This window comes from Pygoscelis adeliae, unplaced genomic scaffold, assembly GCF_000699105.1.
Source record: "Pygoscelis adeliae isolate BGI_AS28 unplaced genomic scaffold, ASM69910v1 Scaffold361, whole genome shotgun sequence".
In the NCBI taxonomy this organism is placed as follows: Eukaryota; Metazoa; Chordata; class Aves; order Sphenisciformes; family Spheniscidae; genus Pygoscelis; species Pygoscelis adeliae.
In genome coordinates, this window is record NW_008824187.1 from 1,256,753 (window position 1) to 1,270,880 (window position 14,128).

A 14,128-nucleotide genomic window follows, 5' to 3' on the forward strand; every position below is an offset into this window, starting at 1 on the left:
CGGAGCGAGCTCTGCGAGGCGCCGGGGAGCTGCGCTTCGGGTTTTTCCGCTTGTATTTACGTTTCTTGCGCCGCTACGAATATTGCGCCAGGGATGCGGGAGAGGGGGGCAGGGAGTGGAAACAGGGTGGAATTGGCCAAGTTTTTTATTTCACGCCGAGTGAAAAGCAAGGGAGAATTTTAAGTAAAGAGTAACGATCCTGTTCTGTTGACGTTCTCCTGTGAGGAGGTACGTATGTACTTCCTTATCTTTAATCTCGGCCTAAGATACGCGTTTATAGCATAGTGTATTTATATTTTCCTGATACTCATCTTTTAGCCCGTTTACATCATATTGAATATTTATTTGAGTTTTCACATTTTGATTCGAAACTCCTTACGAGACAATCTTAATTTTTAAACTTATAAATAGGAAAATGTAGATTGAGGAGCTCTCATTTCTGAAAATGAAGTCCTCCTGACTACCGGAATCTTCTCTTTAAAACTGCAAGCCACAAGTCATAGTTTAAATCTGCCGTTATTTTTGCAGACACTGGAAATGCAGTGTTGGAAATACTTATTTGAGTCAGGGTTTAGGGGAGGAAAACGTGCTGGTGGCGAAGTGATTGTATTTTTTTTTCCTGTAAGAGTTGTATAGAAACCGAGATGTTAGTAAATACTTCACTTTAGTTTCCACAGCTCTAAAAACCGGCCTTTCTGGTATAAAATACTTTGGTTACTGTTATCAGTATTTTCAAGCATCAGCAAAATAAAACTAGTAAGTTGGATTTGCTTTGCTGTTCGTTTTCTAAAGTATGTGGGGAAGTTTTAGTTTCGCTCTTGGATGGAAAATAGGAAACTAGAGCTACTTACAGGGGAGCAAAAAAAGAACAAGTTTGGCAGCGATGTGTTTGGAGCAGCACAGGGTAGGCTGATGGCACTGGGGGGGGGGGAAGGAGAGGATGGAGATGGGGTTAAAGAGTAACATCTACTAGAAGCAGCCAGAAGCAGTCTGCAGAATGGTGTTTCACAGCAGAATTCTGGTCAGTAGATAAGCACATGCCTTTACCATCCATCTGCTAAACTGCCGGGGAGAAGAGTGTTTCCCAAAGCGGTTGTTCCTGTATCTCTTCTGCGTTGCAACACCATCTGTCTGGTAAACTTCTGAAGTTCAAGTTTGATACTTTTAATTCGCTTGAAATTTGCTCAAGCATGGATGACCCGATGAATTGCTCAGTTCGTATGATAATTGAAGGTTGGCCTGGTCTGATAAAGGGAGACTATTATTAGTGAGACAATCTTGCTAGAGCGAAGCGATAGAATGACATTTCTGGAAACCAGTCTGGCGATTTTGGCAGAAGCTGGTCTAGCGCTTCAGGTTGAGAAACTCTGTGAGTGTCGAGATGAAAACTAAAATATGGAAGAAAGACAGTATTCCTCATGCTCAGGGGAATAATAATAAAAACAGTTGTCTCGAACAAATAGATCATGTGATAAGTTTATTAATGATGATTTTAAGCACTATCTGTCATATACTTTACTATATATGAAGACAGTTGGCACTTTAAAAGTTGGATTTCTTTGATTCTGTAGCTTAAATAAATGCCCCCCTTTTTTAACAGACTTTTCTTCAGTATGGAGAGTAATTTCAGAGAGAAAGATGGACTTGATTAGATTCAGACTGACTATAAAGAATTCCAATTTCCTATTCATGTCTGGGCCAAAAAAAAAAAAAAGAGAGAAATGCTGGTTTACAAAACAGATATGATCGTTTTGTTTTTATGTTGTCATTTGTCCAGTAGTTGAAGTATTTGTTTTGGGGAAAAAGAAACAAAGTGGGGTCTGTCTTCCTTTGTGAGTTAAACAAAAGTAGGAATAGAACACACGCGGGGAACTGTTTAAATGTGTTCCTGTTTAATCTGTTCATATTTAAACTTTATTCTTCTGAGAGAGCAAACTGTGGATCGGGCTACAGTTGTAACAGACAGTAAACAGTCAGGGTTTACCCTGGACTGCATAAGGTGTCCTCCATGTTCTTAGAAATGGATTGAGAAGCGTCTCTTTGCTCCTGTCCCTTGATCAATCAGATTTACACGTGGGGGATTGCTGTGTCCCGGTCTTAACCATGACTGTGCAGATGGCATAAGCCACATCGTATCACCAAATAATGTGCTTGCTAAGTAAGTCTGACTGTGTGAGAAGAACGTGGGGTGAAGATGTCATTGTTATTTGTGATTAATTAGTGTTTAAAATATCTACCGCAACTTGAAATATTCTGACGGGTTTTTTTTTAATTTAATTACAAAGAGTCTTTTTAAAGCCATACTGTGTTATTGGACTCTAGCAGAGCTGCATGTTCAGACGTGGTGAAAATAGTGTTTAGTTTTTTGCTGATTTATGAAAGCAGTGCCATCTATACTTCAAAATATAAAATAAGAGCAAAGCAATACCAAAACCAATGTATTCATAGCAGATTTTTCTAAAGGATCCACTGGGTCAGTGTTTTATAAATGTGCAAGTAACTGAACTTCAAGTTAAGTTGGTAGGTACATTACTTATTGTGGAAACTTTTGACGTAATGACATTCACATGTAAATGAGTTAGTCTATAGAAAGAAGCAGATGATGTGTCTGTTGCTCGTGTCAAATGCTGTAGGCCCAATAGAGGATGGAAGTATGATCGTTTGTACTAAAAAGTTGGTGAATTTATGTTTCTTCTTTCTTTTCCAACAGAGAATATGAAACAGGAGCCAAAATGACATCCCGATTTGGAAAGACCTACAGCCGGAAAGGGGGAAACGGCAGTTCCAAGTTTGACGAAGTATTTTCCAACAAACGGACCACCCTTAGTACCAAATGGGGAGAAACCACCTTCATGGCCAAATTAGGACAGAAGAGGCCCAGCGTCAAACCAGATATTTCCGAAGTTCCTAAAAAACCCAAAGTTGAAGATGAGGTAACAGAAGATCCGTTTGGATTTGACAGTGATGAAGAATCTCTTCCTGTGTCTTCAAAGAATGTGTCACAGGCTAAAAGCTCCTCTCAGCTGGAACCCGGTGAAGCTGCTCAATCTGAGGACTTCACTCCTCTGCTTGAAGCTAACAGCAGAATTAATCAGCCAGACAGCGGAGAAAACATTGCGTCCAGCAAGTGCATGTCTTTTGACAGTACTGTTCCTCTCTTAAAAGAAAAGAGCACAAGCAAAAACGTGGAAGATGGAGAATGCAAAGGCAGCAGTGCTAAACTTGTAACTGCAGGTACGTTTACTCGGCTGTCCAGATCGTTCTGTTACCCTCTGATTTTTACTAATCTACATTTAGACTTCGTGTTTTCAGGGGTTGGTTAAATGTTCTAATAAAACCGTGGGGCAATTAATTCTTAACTGTAAAGGATACGCTATTTAACTAAAAATGCCAGGAAGCATTCTGCGTTTTACACAATTGTCTGAGATCCTTGGCACTCTAATCCTTCTGTCTGCAAATTGAGATACGGTGCTTTAGATTCAACGTAGTACGTTAGTCTACCTTGAATAGAACAGAATAGTAATCTTCCTTTTCTAAAATTTGTTCTGAGCTCTGCATTTGTGTTTTTTTACCATGTAGTATTTTGAAGAGTGATGAGTTAGTAATAATAGGATGCTTTATTCTTAAGTTGCTGGCTTTAATTTAGTGCGGGTACGTGGTTACTACCACGTGGGTGCAGATACCACTTACAACCTACCTTATTTAATTACTTGGACGGAAAAGGTAGTTTTCTGAACTACAGTTGCACAAAGGTCTATTTTTTTTTTTTTTTTTTTATTTAGCACATCTTTATCAATGTGTACATAAAAAGCTTCAGAGCTATGAAGCAGAATTCTGTCAAACGTCTTTTAGGGGCTGTTTTCAGGCTCTGAGGTTTTTGTAAGATACCTTAACGCTTTCGAGAAGGAATTCACAAACCCCGTGGAGCTGAAGATCGCTGTAATTTTGTTCAAGTCATTCTTAGACAAGATCAGATGTTATTATATCTCATTAGAAGTTTTCATATAATGGGCTGATTAAACCGCAGCTTCTAAAATTGGGCAGAAGATCACGTTAGATGAACCTTGATGAAGATGACACCTACTGACTTGCTCTGGGTTAACATAATCAACTTTAATGAGAAGAACTTACGTAACTTTGAATTCTCAGATATAGTTAACTTAACCCTAGGATCAGAAATTTGAGTGGGCTTCTTCAGTTGTAATGCAGTGGACAAGAAGATACTGAACAGTGGAAGATATGCATAGCTCGGTTACTTGCAAGATAGTTTTATTAGTGATACAATACAAGAGAAACCAAGAAATGTTGATTGGAACTGTAGTTTGACAGACACATTGGTGGGACGTGTAGTTGTCTTCTGATCCTACTCTTATTTTTGCTGCTGAAATATTTCTTGCTTTCATATGGTTTTTCTGCCGTTTGTTTATTTGTGAGTACAATCCACCTTCAGTCTGGAAATACAATTTATGTTTTGCTAAGTTTGAATGTAGTTTTCATAAGAGAGTGATTAGATTCATCCCCCAGTATTTACAAGGAGAAGAAATAGTAACGAGTTTCCTTGGTCGTTACTGGGAGACTGTAGCAGAGCAGGTTTTACAGTGAAATGGTTTCCATGTAGAAAAGCTGTGTTAGAACAGTATTTTTCAGGTTGGAAAAGAAAATGTGAGAGCTGCGGGGAGAAAATGTGATCGAGCTCTGAAAATTCATAGTGCATGAAAGGCCAAGGGAAACAGACCAGCAGTTTCACTGGTGCTTCCCAGTTCCAGTATTGTGGAAAATAATAAACTACAGAAAAACTTTTTAATTTGATGCTTATTTAAATTCTAGAACTCCTTTTTAGACAGCACTATATACCATAAATATATACGGCTCTAAAAGGAAGGAAGCTGGTGAATCTTGGTGGATAAGTCCATCAGTGGCTGTTGAGTGTGGTGGTGGTCTGGATGCAGCGGGGGAGGTTACTTAAACGACACTTTATTGAAGGAATTCTTTTCTTGCGTGCCTTCCTGAAATCTGACTGCAATTCAGCCAGAAGTAGTGAAGGACAAGGTGGATCTTGCTCTGTTGATACTGTTCTTTCAGAATCTATTACATTCTGTTTACAGCCAGTCAGATAAAGATGAAAACCCATTTCATAGCTTTCTTCAGAAATTAAATTCAACTGAGAATGAATCTTCGCAAAACATCCTAGGAGGGCCCTTAAATAAGGATAAGGAAACCCAAGACTGTTGTTTTGGCGATAGTGTTTATTTTGGACAGTTAGTGTAAATGAAACTTGGATGGTTTAAGCAGCTATTATGCTTATGTGTAGCCTGATCCAAAATAAATAAAAATTGTCTCTGAGTACGTCACTCAGAACATTGAGCAATTAGAGATAGTGGTGTAGTTAGCCAGTGTAAATGTAGGTACTTCAAAGGCTTCTTTGTTATTTTCACTATTAAGTAAAGTTTGATGGTATGAGGCTATCTTTCAGAACTGGAGAGAGTTAATTTTATTCGCGTGGGGGTGTTGGGGAAGAGGGAACTTGGGGGAGAAAAACTGAGTAACAATAAAAAGGTTGTTTCTTGTTGTGTGGTCTCCTAAGGTATAGTGTGCGTACTTCTACTGCTTACATGTCCTCACCCTCCCCATAATCATTTTCCCCTTCCTGGTGACTCTTGAACTCCATCAGGTTCAACCAGATTTGTTCAAAGGGCTCATAGATCCTTGAGACAGCAAGCTCTACTGTTCCTGAAGAGGAGAGAAACCGGGGGGAGGGAAGGGCAAGCAGATAGAACAATATTAATATTCCCAGTGTGAGAGACACTGCAACGTGAGCTCAACCTTAACCCACATACAGCGGTGTATCTCTAGGTATAGGAAACTAGGCTGTATTGGTACTGATGTTCATGAAGGTGCTTGTTAACTTGTTTTAAGTGCAGTTTGCTAGTCCTTGTCCTGATACTGACTAGACAGTGCATGAATTAAGGTCTCAAGACTTCCTGATAGCATGCGCCATCATTGTATCTCAATTCTTAACCTAGGTGAAATAAGGTTAAGAATTAGAATAAGGTGAAAACTGTGACTTAACGTGGCTATGGGCAAGCTGAGAGCTACAGTTTAGCCTGCTAATTCTGCTCCAAATGTATTATCCTGCCTCAGTGTCTGTTTCTTTGGACATAAAATGAAGGTGATGCAATGTCAGTTAATTTTAACTAATGTTTAGTATTAAAAAGTAGTCCATTTCTGTGGTTGTTTTAATAGTTGTGCAACCAAGTAACACAGTTGAGGATCTGTATCTTTTATTTTAAATGGTATGACTTACTGGTCTCTTTTTTTTTGTTTGTTTTTTGTTTGTTTAATAGCCTTCAGCTAGTGCTTGTTAACAATCTCATTTTAAAGGCTTTGAGGAGCTCTTAATGTGGAAAGCTTCTCATAATCTTACCTTAATGTTGCTTGATCAAGACTTAATACTGTGGGAAGAATGTTCATGAGTAATCCTGTACGTAACAGGTAATATACAGATAGTAGGAGTTCAGGTAAATTAGAAATAGCAAGAGAGCATTCAGTATTAACAGTTACTGTTAGGTCGCTTTTGTTAAGGTAGGAGGACTTCGTAGCTAGAAATTAAGTTCTGTCATTGGAAAAATATTGTACTGGTAATTCATATCAAGCAAAAATGCAACAACTTAGTAGTTAGAAGGTGAACTTTCTTACGAGAGAGTGTTACAGTACGTTAAGGTGAAAACCCGCAGAGCAATACTTGGATTTCTGAAACACCTTGGTGGGTTTTTGTTTATTTGTTTTTTAAACTGTTAAGCTTATTCTGTAAGGCATAAACCCCAAATAGTATTTCACACTAAATTCACAAGGTTTAATATAAAAACACTTACGGCCTTGCAGAGCAAATTGTGAGGTGTTTTAAAAAAAAATTCTAATAACTTTCTTCTTAGAATATTTATGTAAGCTTGTGTGTTGAAATTAACATAGTACAACTTTTCAGATGAAAATTAAAGTCAAAGCTTGATGAATTTTAAAAAGTGGTATGGCGTTTCATAATTATATTGGTGTATGTATACGTTTCAAATTGGACAACTACTTTCCCGAGTGCGGCTATTTCCGTTCAGGGAAATACTACTTCTGGCATTCTGGTGTGTGAGTTTGCCTTTCGACTCCGGGTGTTGTGGTCACCTGCTGTCTTTCGGTTGTGTGCCACAGTGCTGAGCTCTGTAACTCAAGCCGTTGGAGGGTCTAGTCCAAGATGTTGATGCTGTTTGTCAGAGAAGGCACTTGGGTTGAGAGATCTCTCAGGTGGTTGGATGATGTCTCTCATCTTTGCACACCTCGTGTTCCTGTTGGTGGACTATGAAATATTATTACTTATTTACATTAATTCTAAGTTAAAATATTAGGTATTTAATGATGCTTATAACAGAGAAGTATTTTAATTGGGCATGGATTAAGTCTGATTTGTTTTAAAACCTATGAGTTCATTTCTTGAAAATATATTTTGCTTGTTGTGGAGAAATAGAAAATAGAATGGCTTAAAATGTCTTTTCAGAATACAGAGCAATGTAGGAATAGCATCCCTTTCTGCTGTGTTGTGATGCTAATTACCGATTTTGTGGTTATTGTCCCAGCAGTGCCCTTTGAGGCTTTTTAAGATTAAAAGGACGAATTATTGCATGTAAAGTATTTGTGATACTTGCATTCCCCCCCCGCCCCCCAACATTTAGAGTCATTATGAAAATTGCTATTCTGCATCTTGTCATCTGTTACTGTGTACTGGTATTCAAACAAGTCTTTGTTCTGGAAAGTAGTTTTGCTCTTGGTGCAGTAGGAAACGTTTGCCTGTTGCCTGCGATGCAGTTGTTCTATGTTTCTAGGTAGTTCTTAATGCCCTCGTTTTTCACTTGGGGCTCATGCACGTATAGCTAGCAAATCAAAACGGCAAATGCAATCCTTCTTAATAACTTGTGCTTACGCAATGCAGGAGTGAAGGGATACAACTGTGCTTAACTACTTCATGACCCGATATGCAGAATCTAGCTGCGTTTAGTTGCTTGAAAAGCATACCAAGTGAGTAGGGTAATTTGCAGAAAATGGTTGCCCTGAACAGAAGATAGTTCAAGTCATCGGGTCTGTTCCCGACAGACCATCCTGATAGTACCGTAGCGAATGTGTCTGCAAAGGCTCTGCATCCTGATTACGTGGGTGGGGGAGCCCTATCTTTAGAGTGAAATTTCAACTTCTGCGATGCAAGTTTGTTACGTAATTACATTTGACAACAAGATTTGCCAGGGTATTCCTCTCAAATTGTTTTAGAGCTTCTGTTTTGTGTTTAACGGTGACATGGACATTTAAGATAATAGTTAGGTCTGAGTAATCTTATCTTCCTTCCTCTGCAGAGTTGTTGAGTGCAATTTATTTACCTCTTGAGGAAGAATTTCAGTTTAGTCATTTTCTGTCCAAAAATGGAGCAAAAAGTTGGGGGAAACTGAATGAGGTCTGAGCATTTGGCTGTCTTCGGAGACAGCTGGCAGCAACCATGATTAAAAAGAACTGCAGCTGTGCTCTGGCTGGCTCAAAGCATTAAGAAACTGATAGCAGAGAAGGGGAAAGGTCTGCCAGAAAATATGTATGGTCGTAGAATTTCAGTGTTCTGAGGTTTGTTTAGGTGGCAGTACTTATGCTGGGTATATAGATAGCTGGGGTTTATCCACAAGTCCTCTCTTCTTCAGTTGTTTTGTTTTGTTTCCCCCTTTTTAAGATATCCCTTCTCCCCTTACGCGCCGAATTTTCTTGCTGTGTCCGTAGCCCAAGTTCAAACTAGTGTGATAATTGTTCTTAATTTTTTTTGCTTTGGTATTCCTCTGATACTTCTTTGAAGATTTGGTGGTGTGGTTTTTTTTTTCTTGGATGTTTTTCAAAAGTCCAAAATGACTGAAATTCTGTTTAAATTTCAGTATTTATACTGGTTTGCTAAAGCAGCAATACAGGAAAAAGACCCCAGTATTTAGGAAGGAATTTTCTGATTTCTGCAACATATTTTTCCTAATGACAGGGAAATGCACACTGTGCATGTCCATGTACAGAGCACACAAAACTTTCTTCCCCTCAATTTATAACTCCCCTTTCCCAAACAACAGTGAGATTCTCAATACCTTTTTTTGTGATCCATACTTTTAAAATCATTCTTCTTTATGGACTTGTACAATGAACAGTTAGTTTTTAAAAGGTGAAACTCTTGACTGCTTCTTAACCTCTTTCATGTTTAAAAAGTTGAAATAACTTTGCATTCAGAACAGTTGGTCAGTGCTTGTAGGAGAAAAAAAACTGTTAATGTGCATACCTCTTAAGCGGGCCAAAGCATGCAGGAAAGCAGAAAACAGTTGGTAAGGAAGCCATTTCAGGTTCAAACTGCCGAGATCTTATTAACTGTATGGAAAATGTTTTTCAAGTTCAAACTTAGCTCATATTTTCTTTTAAGAAACTGCTACTGTATTCAGTAAAGGGTTTCAGCGTATTTATGAGTACTGTCTGAATTCAGATTGACTTAGCCTAAGGATACATTTGTTTTGACAGTTATTGGTGCTGCTATGTTATAATGTGCTTTAATACTTTTTTTGTAAGGGCTCACGCTACAACAGTTGGTGAAAACAAGCTTTTTTGGCATGTGCCATCCCCTTGTGTTGCCCATGACACTTTGTCTTGTTTTCCCTGCAAGGGGGAAGTAGTTAGCTTCCTGGATCAGCTTTATCCTGCTGCTCTGAGCAAAGGATGCCCTTCTGAGCTACCAGTGAGGAAGAATGTGTCAGAGGTGAACGCATGATACAGCTGGTTTAGGCTCCGACAACTCTTTCGTTACAGAGTGTAGCAGCTCTTCTGACCGTTGGATTTGATGTTGCACAATTTCTCAACTCCTCAGGACCATTTTATTTTTAGATTGCTGACCAACTAGTCTTGCTTGCGGTGTTATAGAGTTCTTCAAAGCTCAATTCTTTGCTGGAAGACAAAAAATAGTTTTCTTTCTGTAGGAAGGGGTTTCAGCATTGTTTACTAAAACTGCAATTTGTCCTTCGTTTGAGAGAGTTGTGGACTTTGCATGCAAGTTGGGTGTGGGCATTGATAACATGCTGCGTGGTATGTTGGGTTTTTACATAATATCAGTGTCCGTAGAGTCACATTATAATTTATATTGTTATGAATGTGGATAGATACAGATGTGAGGCAATGTTAAAAAAAAAAAAGTCACGTTTGTCTTGTAAGTATGTACTCAGCAGAAGAAAAAAAGACTTTAAATGAGGTTTTCAGAATGTTGTGGAAGAGTTTTAAGCAAGATTAGAAAGAAGAGTGAAGGAGGAATGACAGTTATTCCAGCTGTGAAAGACAAGCTGTAAAACTATATATAGGTGCAACTTGTTTTCCCAGGTAAGTAATTTTCACCAAAAAGGGTTGAAGTGCAAGGAAAGTTATAGGACTTTAATTTGATAGAAATTGAGAGGCTGGATATAGCTGATGACAAGCAACCTAGGTTAATTTTTAGCTATATTTTAATTGGAGGAGGAAATGCCTTTGGTAATGAAGGAGCAAATTAGTGATTTTGAGGTTTGGTGTTTTTCCCCCCGAATGTTTGCTGGGAAGGCAGTTGTGCTGAACACGGCACTATGCGTGGTTTGGCCAGGTACGCGTGTATAGATTGGTGTGAAGGTGGTATTGAGAGATGCAGTGACTTAAGATACAGTGAAAGCTCAGTGACCAGGCAGAATATCTAACGATTGCTAGCTGAAGAAGTAGAAGAAGAGGAGAAAAGCAGCTAGGTTGTTACTTCAAAAAAAAAAAAAATCTTCCCATACCATTGAAAATTGTACCTGAGGTAAAGGCAAGTGATTAGCTCTGTGAATATTTTCTGCACAAGAGGGAAGGTGGTCATGTCAGCCTGCACCCTTGTAAAAGGCTTCCGTTTCCATTGAAATACAAGGATTTAAAAAAAAGCTGTGCACTGGCTGACAGCAGGTATCATTTTTGCACCAGCATAAGACAACCTTTCAGAATGCCTGCTGGTAGCATGTTCTCCCAGTGGAAAAAAGCCTACAAGGAATTACTTCTTATGGCTTAAACAGGGGTCCAAGGTGAGAAGCAATAATGCGGTGGTTAGGGTTCAGCCTTTCACAGGGAGGAGCTAGAGCATGGTGGGGTGTTGTGCTAACAGCAGCAGCAGAACAAGTTCATGTTCCAAAAACATGAAAATCTGTTAGGTTCACGGAATGAAAATAATGGTTTATTAGAGATGCTGAACGCTGTGTTACCAAACTGAACGGCTGTGTCTGGGTGATCTGGGAGAAGAAAAGGTGTCTTCTGTCTCACAAGCTATATGTTTAGAATAGCTACTCTAACTGAAATGATGTAATGTGATTGAGAACTTGTTTCGTATGGAGCCTTAATAAATAATAAATTGAAACTTTTCATGTAAATTGCCTTAGAATTTTGATATTCAGGGTGCTGGAAAGGGAACAAGAAAAGCAAACTATTATTAAGGAAAATAGTTCTGTGATGGCAGTAAATTAAATCTCATCACTTTAGGGTTTTCTGTGGAATTCTTCTGCAAAAGAAGATGCCACTTAAATCATCTGCAAAGAGGCAAACTGTGTCTATCCAACCTGCATGCAAACTTGTTGGGAACTCATTTTGATTCAAAAAGAGTAAAGAACCAGAATTACTTAAGAATTTGTAATCACAGCTATGGATGTGGTGGTTCTATAATTTTAGCTATTTTAGTGATTGTCAACCATGAAACTCGTCTTGAAAGTCTAATCTTCTGAGGCTCTTATGCTTCTTATCTTCTGTTTATGCCTGCTAACAGGCACTGCTTTTTGAGATCTTATGGGCATCAATGGATAATGGCAGATCGAAGTAAATTTTGCCCATTTCTTAGAATTGTGTATTTTATATCCATAAGCTTTTTTCTGTGTTTCCCAGCTGTTCAGTCATAGGCAGAAAATGGATCAAAGGAGTTTAGTCTGTAACCTTTTCTCCTTACCAACCAAAACACTTCATTTCCAATGTAGAGTAGAAGAGAGAAACTAATGAAATTTGTTTTCTTGTTTGGAGAAAAGCAGGGCTTCTCTGCAGTTGCTGGTTTTCTGGCCAAACCAGAGAAGACACTGTGTGTATGTCTCGTTTGGGCTCTCTTCCCAGAAATGAGGAATGTGATAGAAGCACCTGGTAAAGATTCATCTTTTCCTTCAGCTTGGTCAGCTTCAAGTTGTAGAGCAAAGTGATGTAGCTTTATGCTTGGGAACATTGGTGGTGGTGTAATGGAGCCGTAATAAATGTTTCCGAGTGTTCAGGAACATCAGGCAGAGCTGTAGCTCAATAATGAGCTTAACGAACTGTTTCCTACATCCTGTGTCAGTGGTCTGTTCATGAGCTGTAGCCTGTTAATGCATGTGCTCTCAGTAGCTGGAGGGATCTGAAGGCCCTGGATACACTTCTTTTTAATCTTACTGCCTTCTTTTCCTTGATGTTTCATTGTCTTGCTTTTATGTCTGTCTTGGTAGTCAGGTGTCTATTTGAAGAGAGAGAAAGAGGAATATAAAATTTCCATCATGCCACCTGCCTGCCCTTTTAAAGATTCCATTGCTTCTGACTAACTTTAATATTAATCTATACATTCGCAATGGATTCTGTGAATTTGTGTGGCTAATAATAAAAGAAACCTAGTTTAAGTTTGTAGATTTGTTTCCTGTGTATAGTAATTGAATCATGCTCCTTTCAGTATTAAAATGAAGGCTTCTACAGCTAGTTACACAGCAATGAAGGAGCATAAGGTCTCATGCTACAAAAGCTATAGAAGGCAGTATGTCTTTTGTTTGTAGCTTGGAGGATGCTTTGGTTAGCGTTCATCAAGAATTGCTAGAAATAAGAGAAAACTAACCTGGAGTTCAAGTTAGTAGGGCTAACGTTTAATACTGGCAACTCTTCCATGAGTAAATAGAAGAAACAGGCATTTATTTTGCGTATGTGATAATATTTTGACATCTTAGCATGTTTTCTTAGCATACCAAGGCTAATATTGACTGTCCTTTTGTTTTCTTCAATTTCCTAATAACATTTGTACTTGTTAACCAGTTTTGATCAAACTTTGAGTGGTAAAGAGATATTTCAAAGATACAATGCTATTTCAACTGTAATGAAAAATGGTGGAGTGAAAAACTGAGTTGAATTGATTCATCTGTTCCCTTACCTCCCTCTTGTCTGCATGCTGGTAAGGAAAATGCGGTTATAACTGGGTCCCTAATGCATTTGAAAAGGCAGCAGCAAGCTGGCTAGCCAGCACATGTTGCTGTGCATGATCTGCAGCATGTGCTGTCTCCTGCCCAGTCAAACAGGTTGGTGTTGAGGAGGCTGCGGTGGGGGGGTGGTTGAGTTGTGGGGCAACGAGCTTTGTTTGTTCTGTGAGCTGAATCTGTTCAGGACAGAAATTTGCATTAAGAGACATTGTTCTCACAGCCTAAGAGACTGCTCTGTGCTCCAAGTAACTTAAAAATAGCAAATAAGGTTCTGCAGCTCTATCACCGAATTGCTAACAAAAGCATGTAGTGTTTGACTTTAGGCAATTAGCGTTAGACTGTTAATGATGATTTGATTTTTATGGAGCTGAAAATGATGTTTTCAGACTTAGAGCCATGCAACTTAGTCTTGTAAGTTAAACGGAAATGAAATGAAATTGAAATGGGGACTAGGCTGTAGGATACATTTCTTGATGGTTGGTTTGGATTATAGTTTTTTTTTTTTTTGCCAAGAAGAACATTTGGTTTCCTAAAGTTTTTTTTCCCTTCACTTTGTTTTGGATTCCATCTTGGTATATGCTGTACCCTAAGGATCAGGGTATGAAACTGTTAACTCTTGCAGCTTCAGTAGTTGATGGATAGAGTGTTATCTTTTCTCCAAACTTCAGTGTTTCCTTGTCAAGTAAGAAGGCTCTGTCAAACTTTTAATCTCCTGTGAGAAATGATACAAATTGTTTTTATGGCTTCCCCTTTCTGCATTAACCTGCTCACTGCTTTTAGGCCCTGCCTGGAGCAGGTTTTGACCAAGTTTGAGTTAATGCAACAGTAAGAGCCATTATGGTGAACCTTGAGCAGGA

At 38.7% G+C, this 14,128-nt stretch overlaps 1 protein-coding gene across 3 annotated transcripts in view; it reads left to right on the plus strand.

Annotated features, from left to right (window-relative positions):
- WAPAL (wings apart-like homolog (Drosophila)) overlaps nt 1-14,128 on the plus strand; it is a 159,698-nt gene that overhangs the window by 82,472 nt on the left and 63,098 nt on the right. For all 3 annotated transcript variants that reach the window (XM_009334640.1, XM_009334642.1, XM_009334641.1), the window contains one exon: nt 2,711-3,234. In XM_009334640.1, coding sequence (XP_009332915.1) covers nt 2,733-3,234 — 502 coding nt within the window. In that variant the 5' untranslated portion in view covers nt 2,711-2,732. The remainder of the gene's footprint in view (nt 1-2,710; nt 3,235-14,128) is intronic.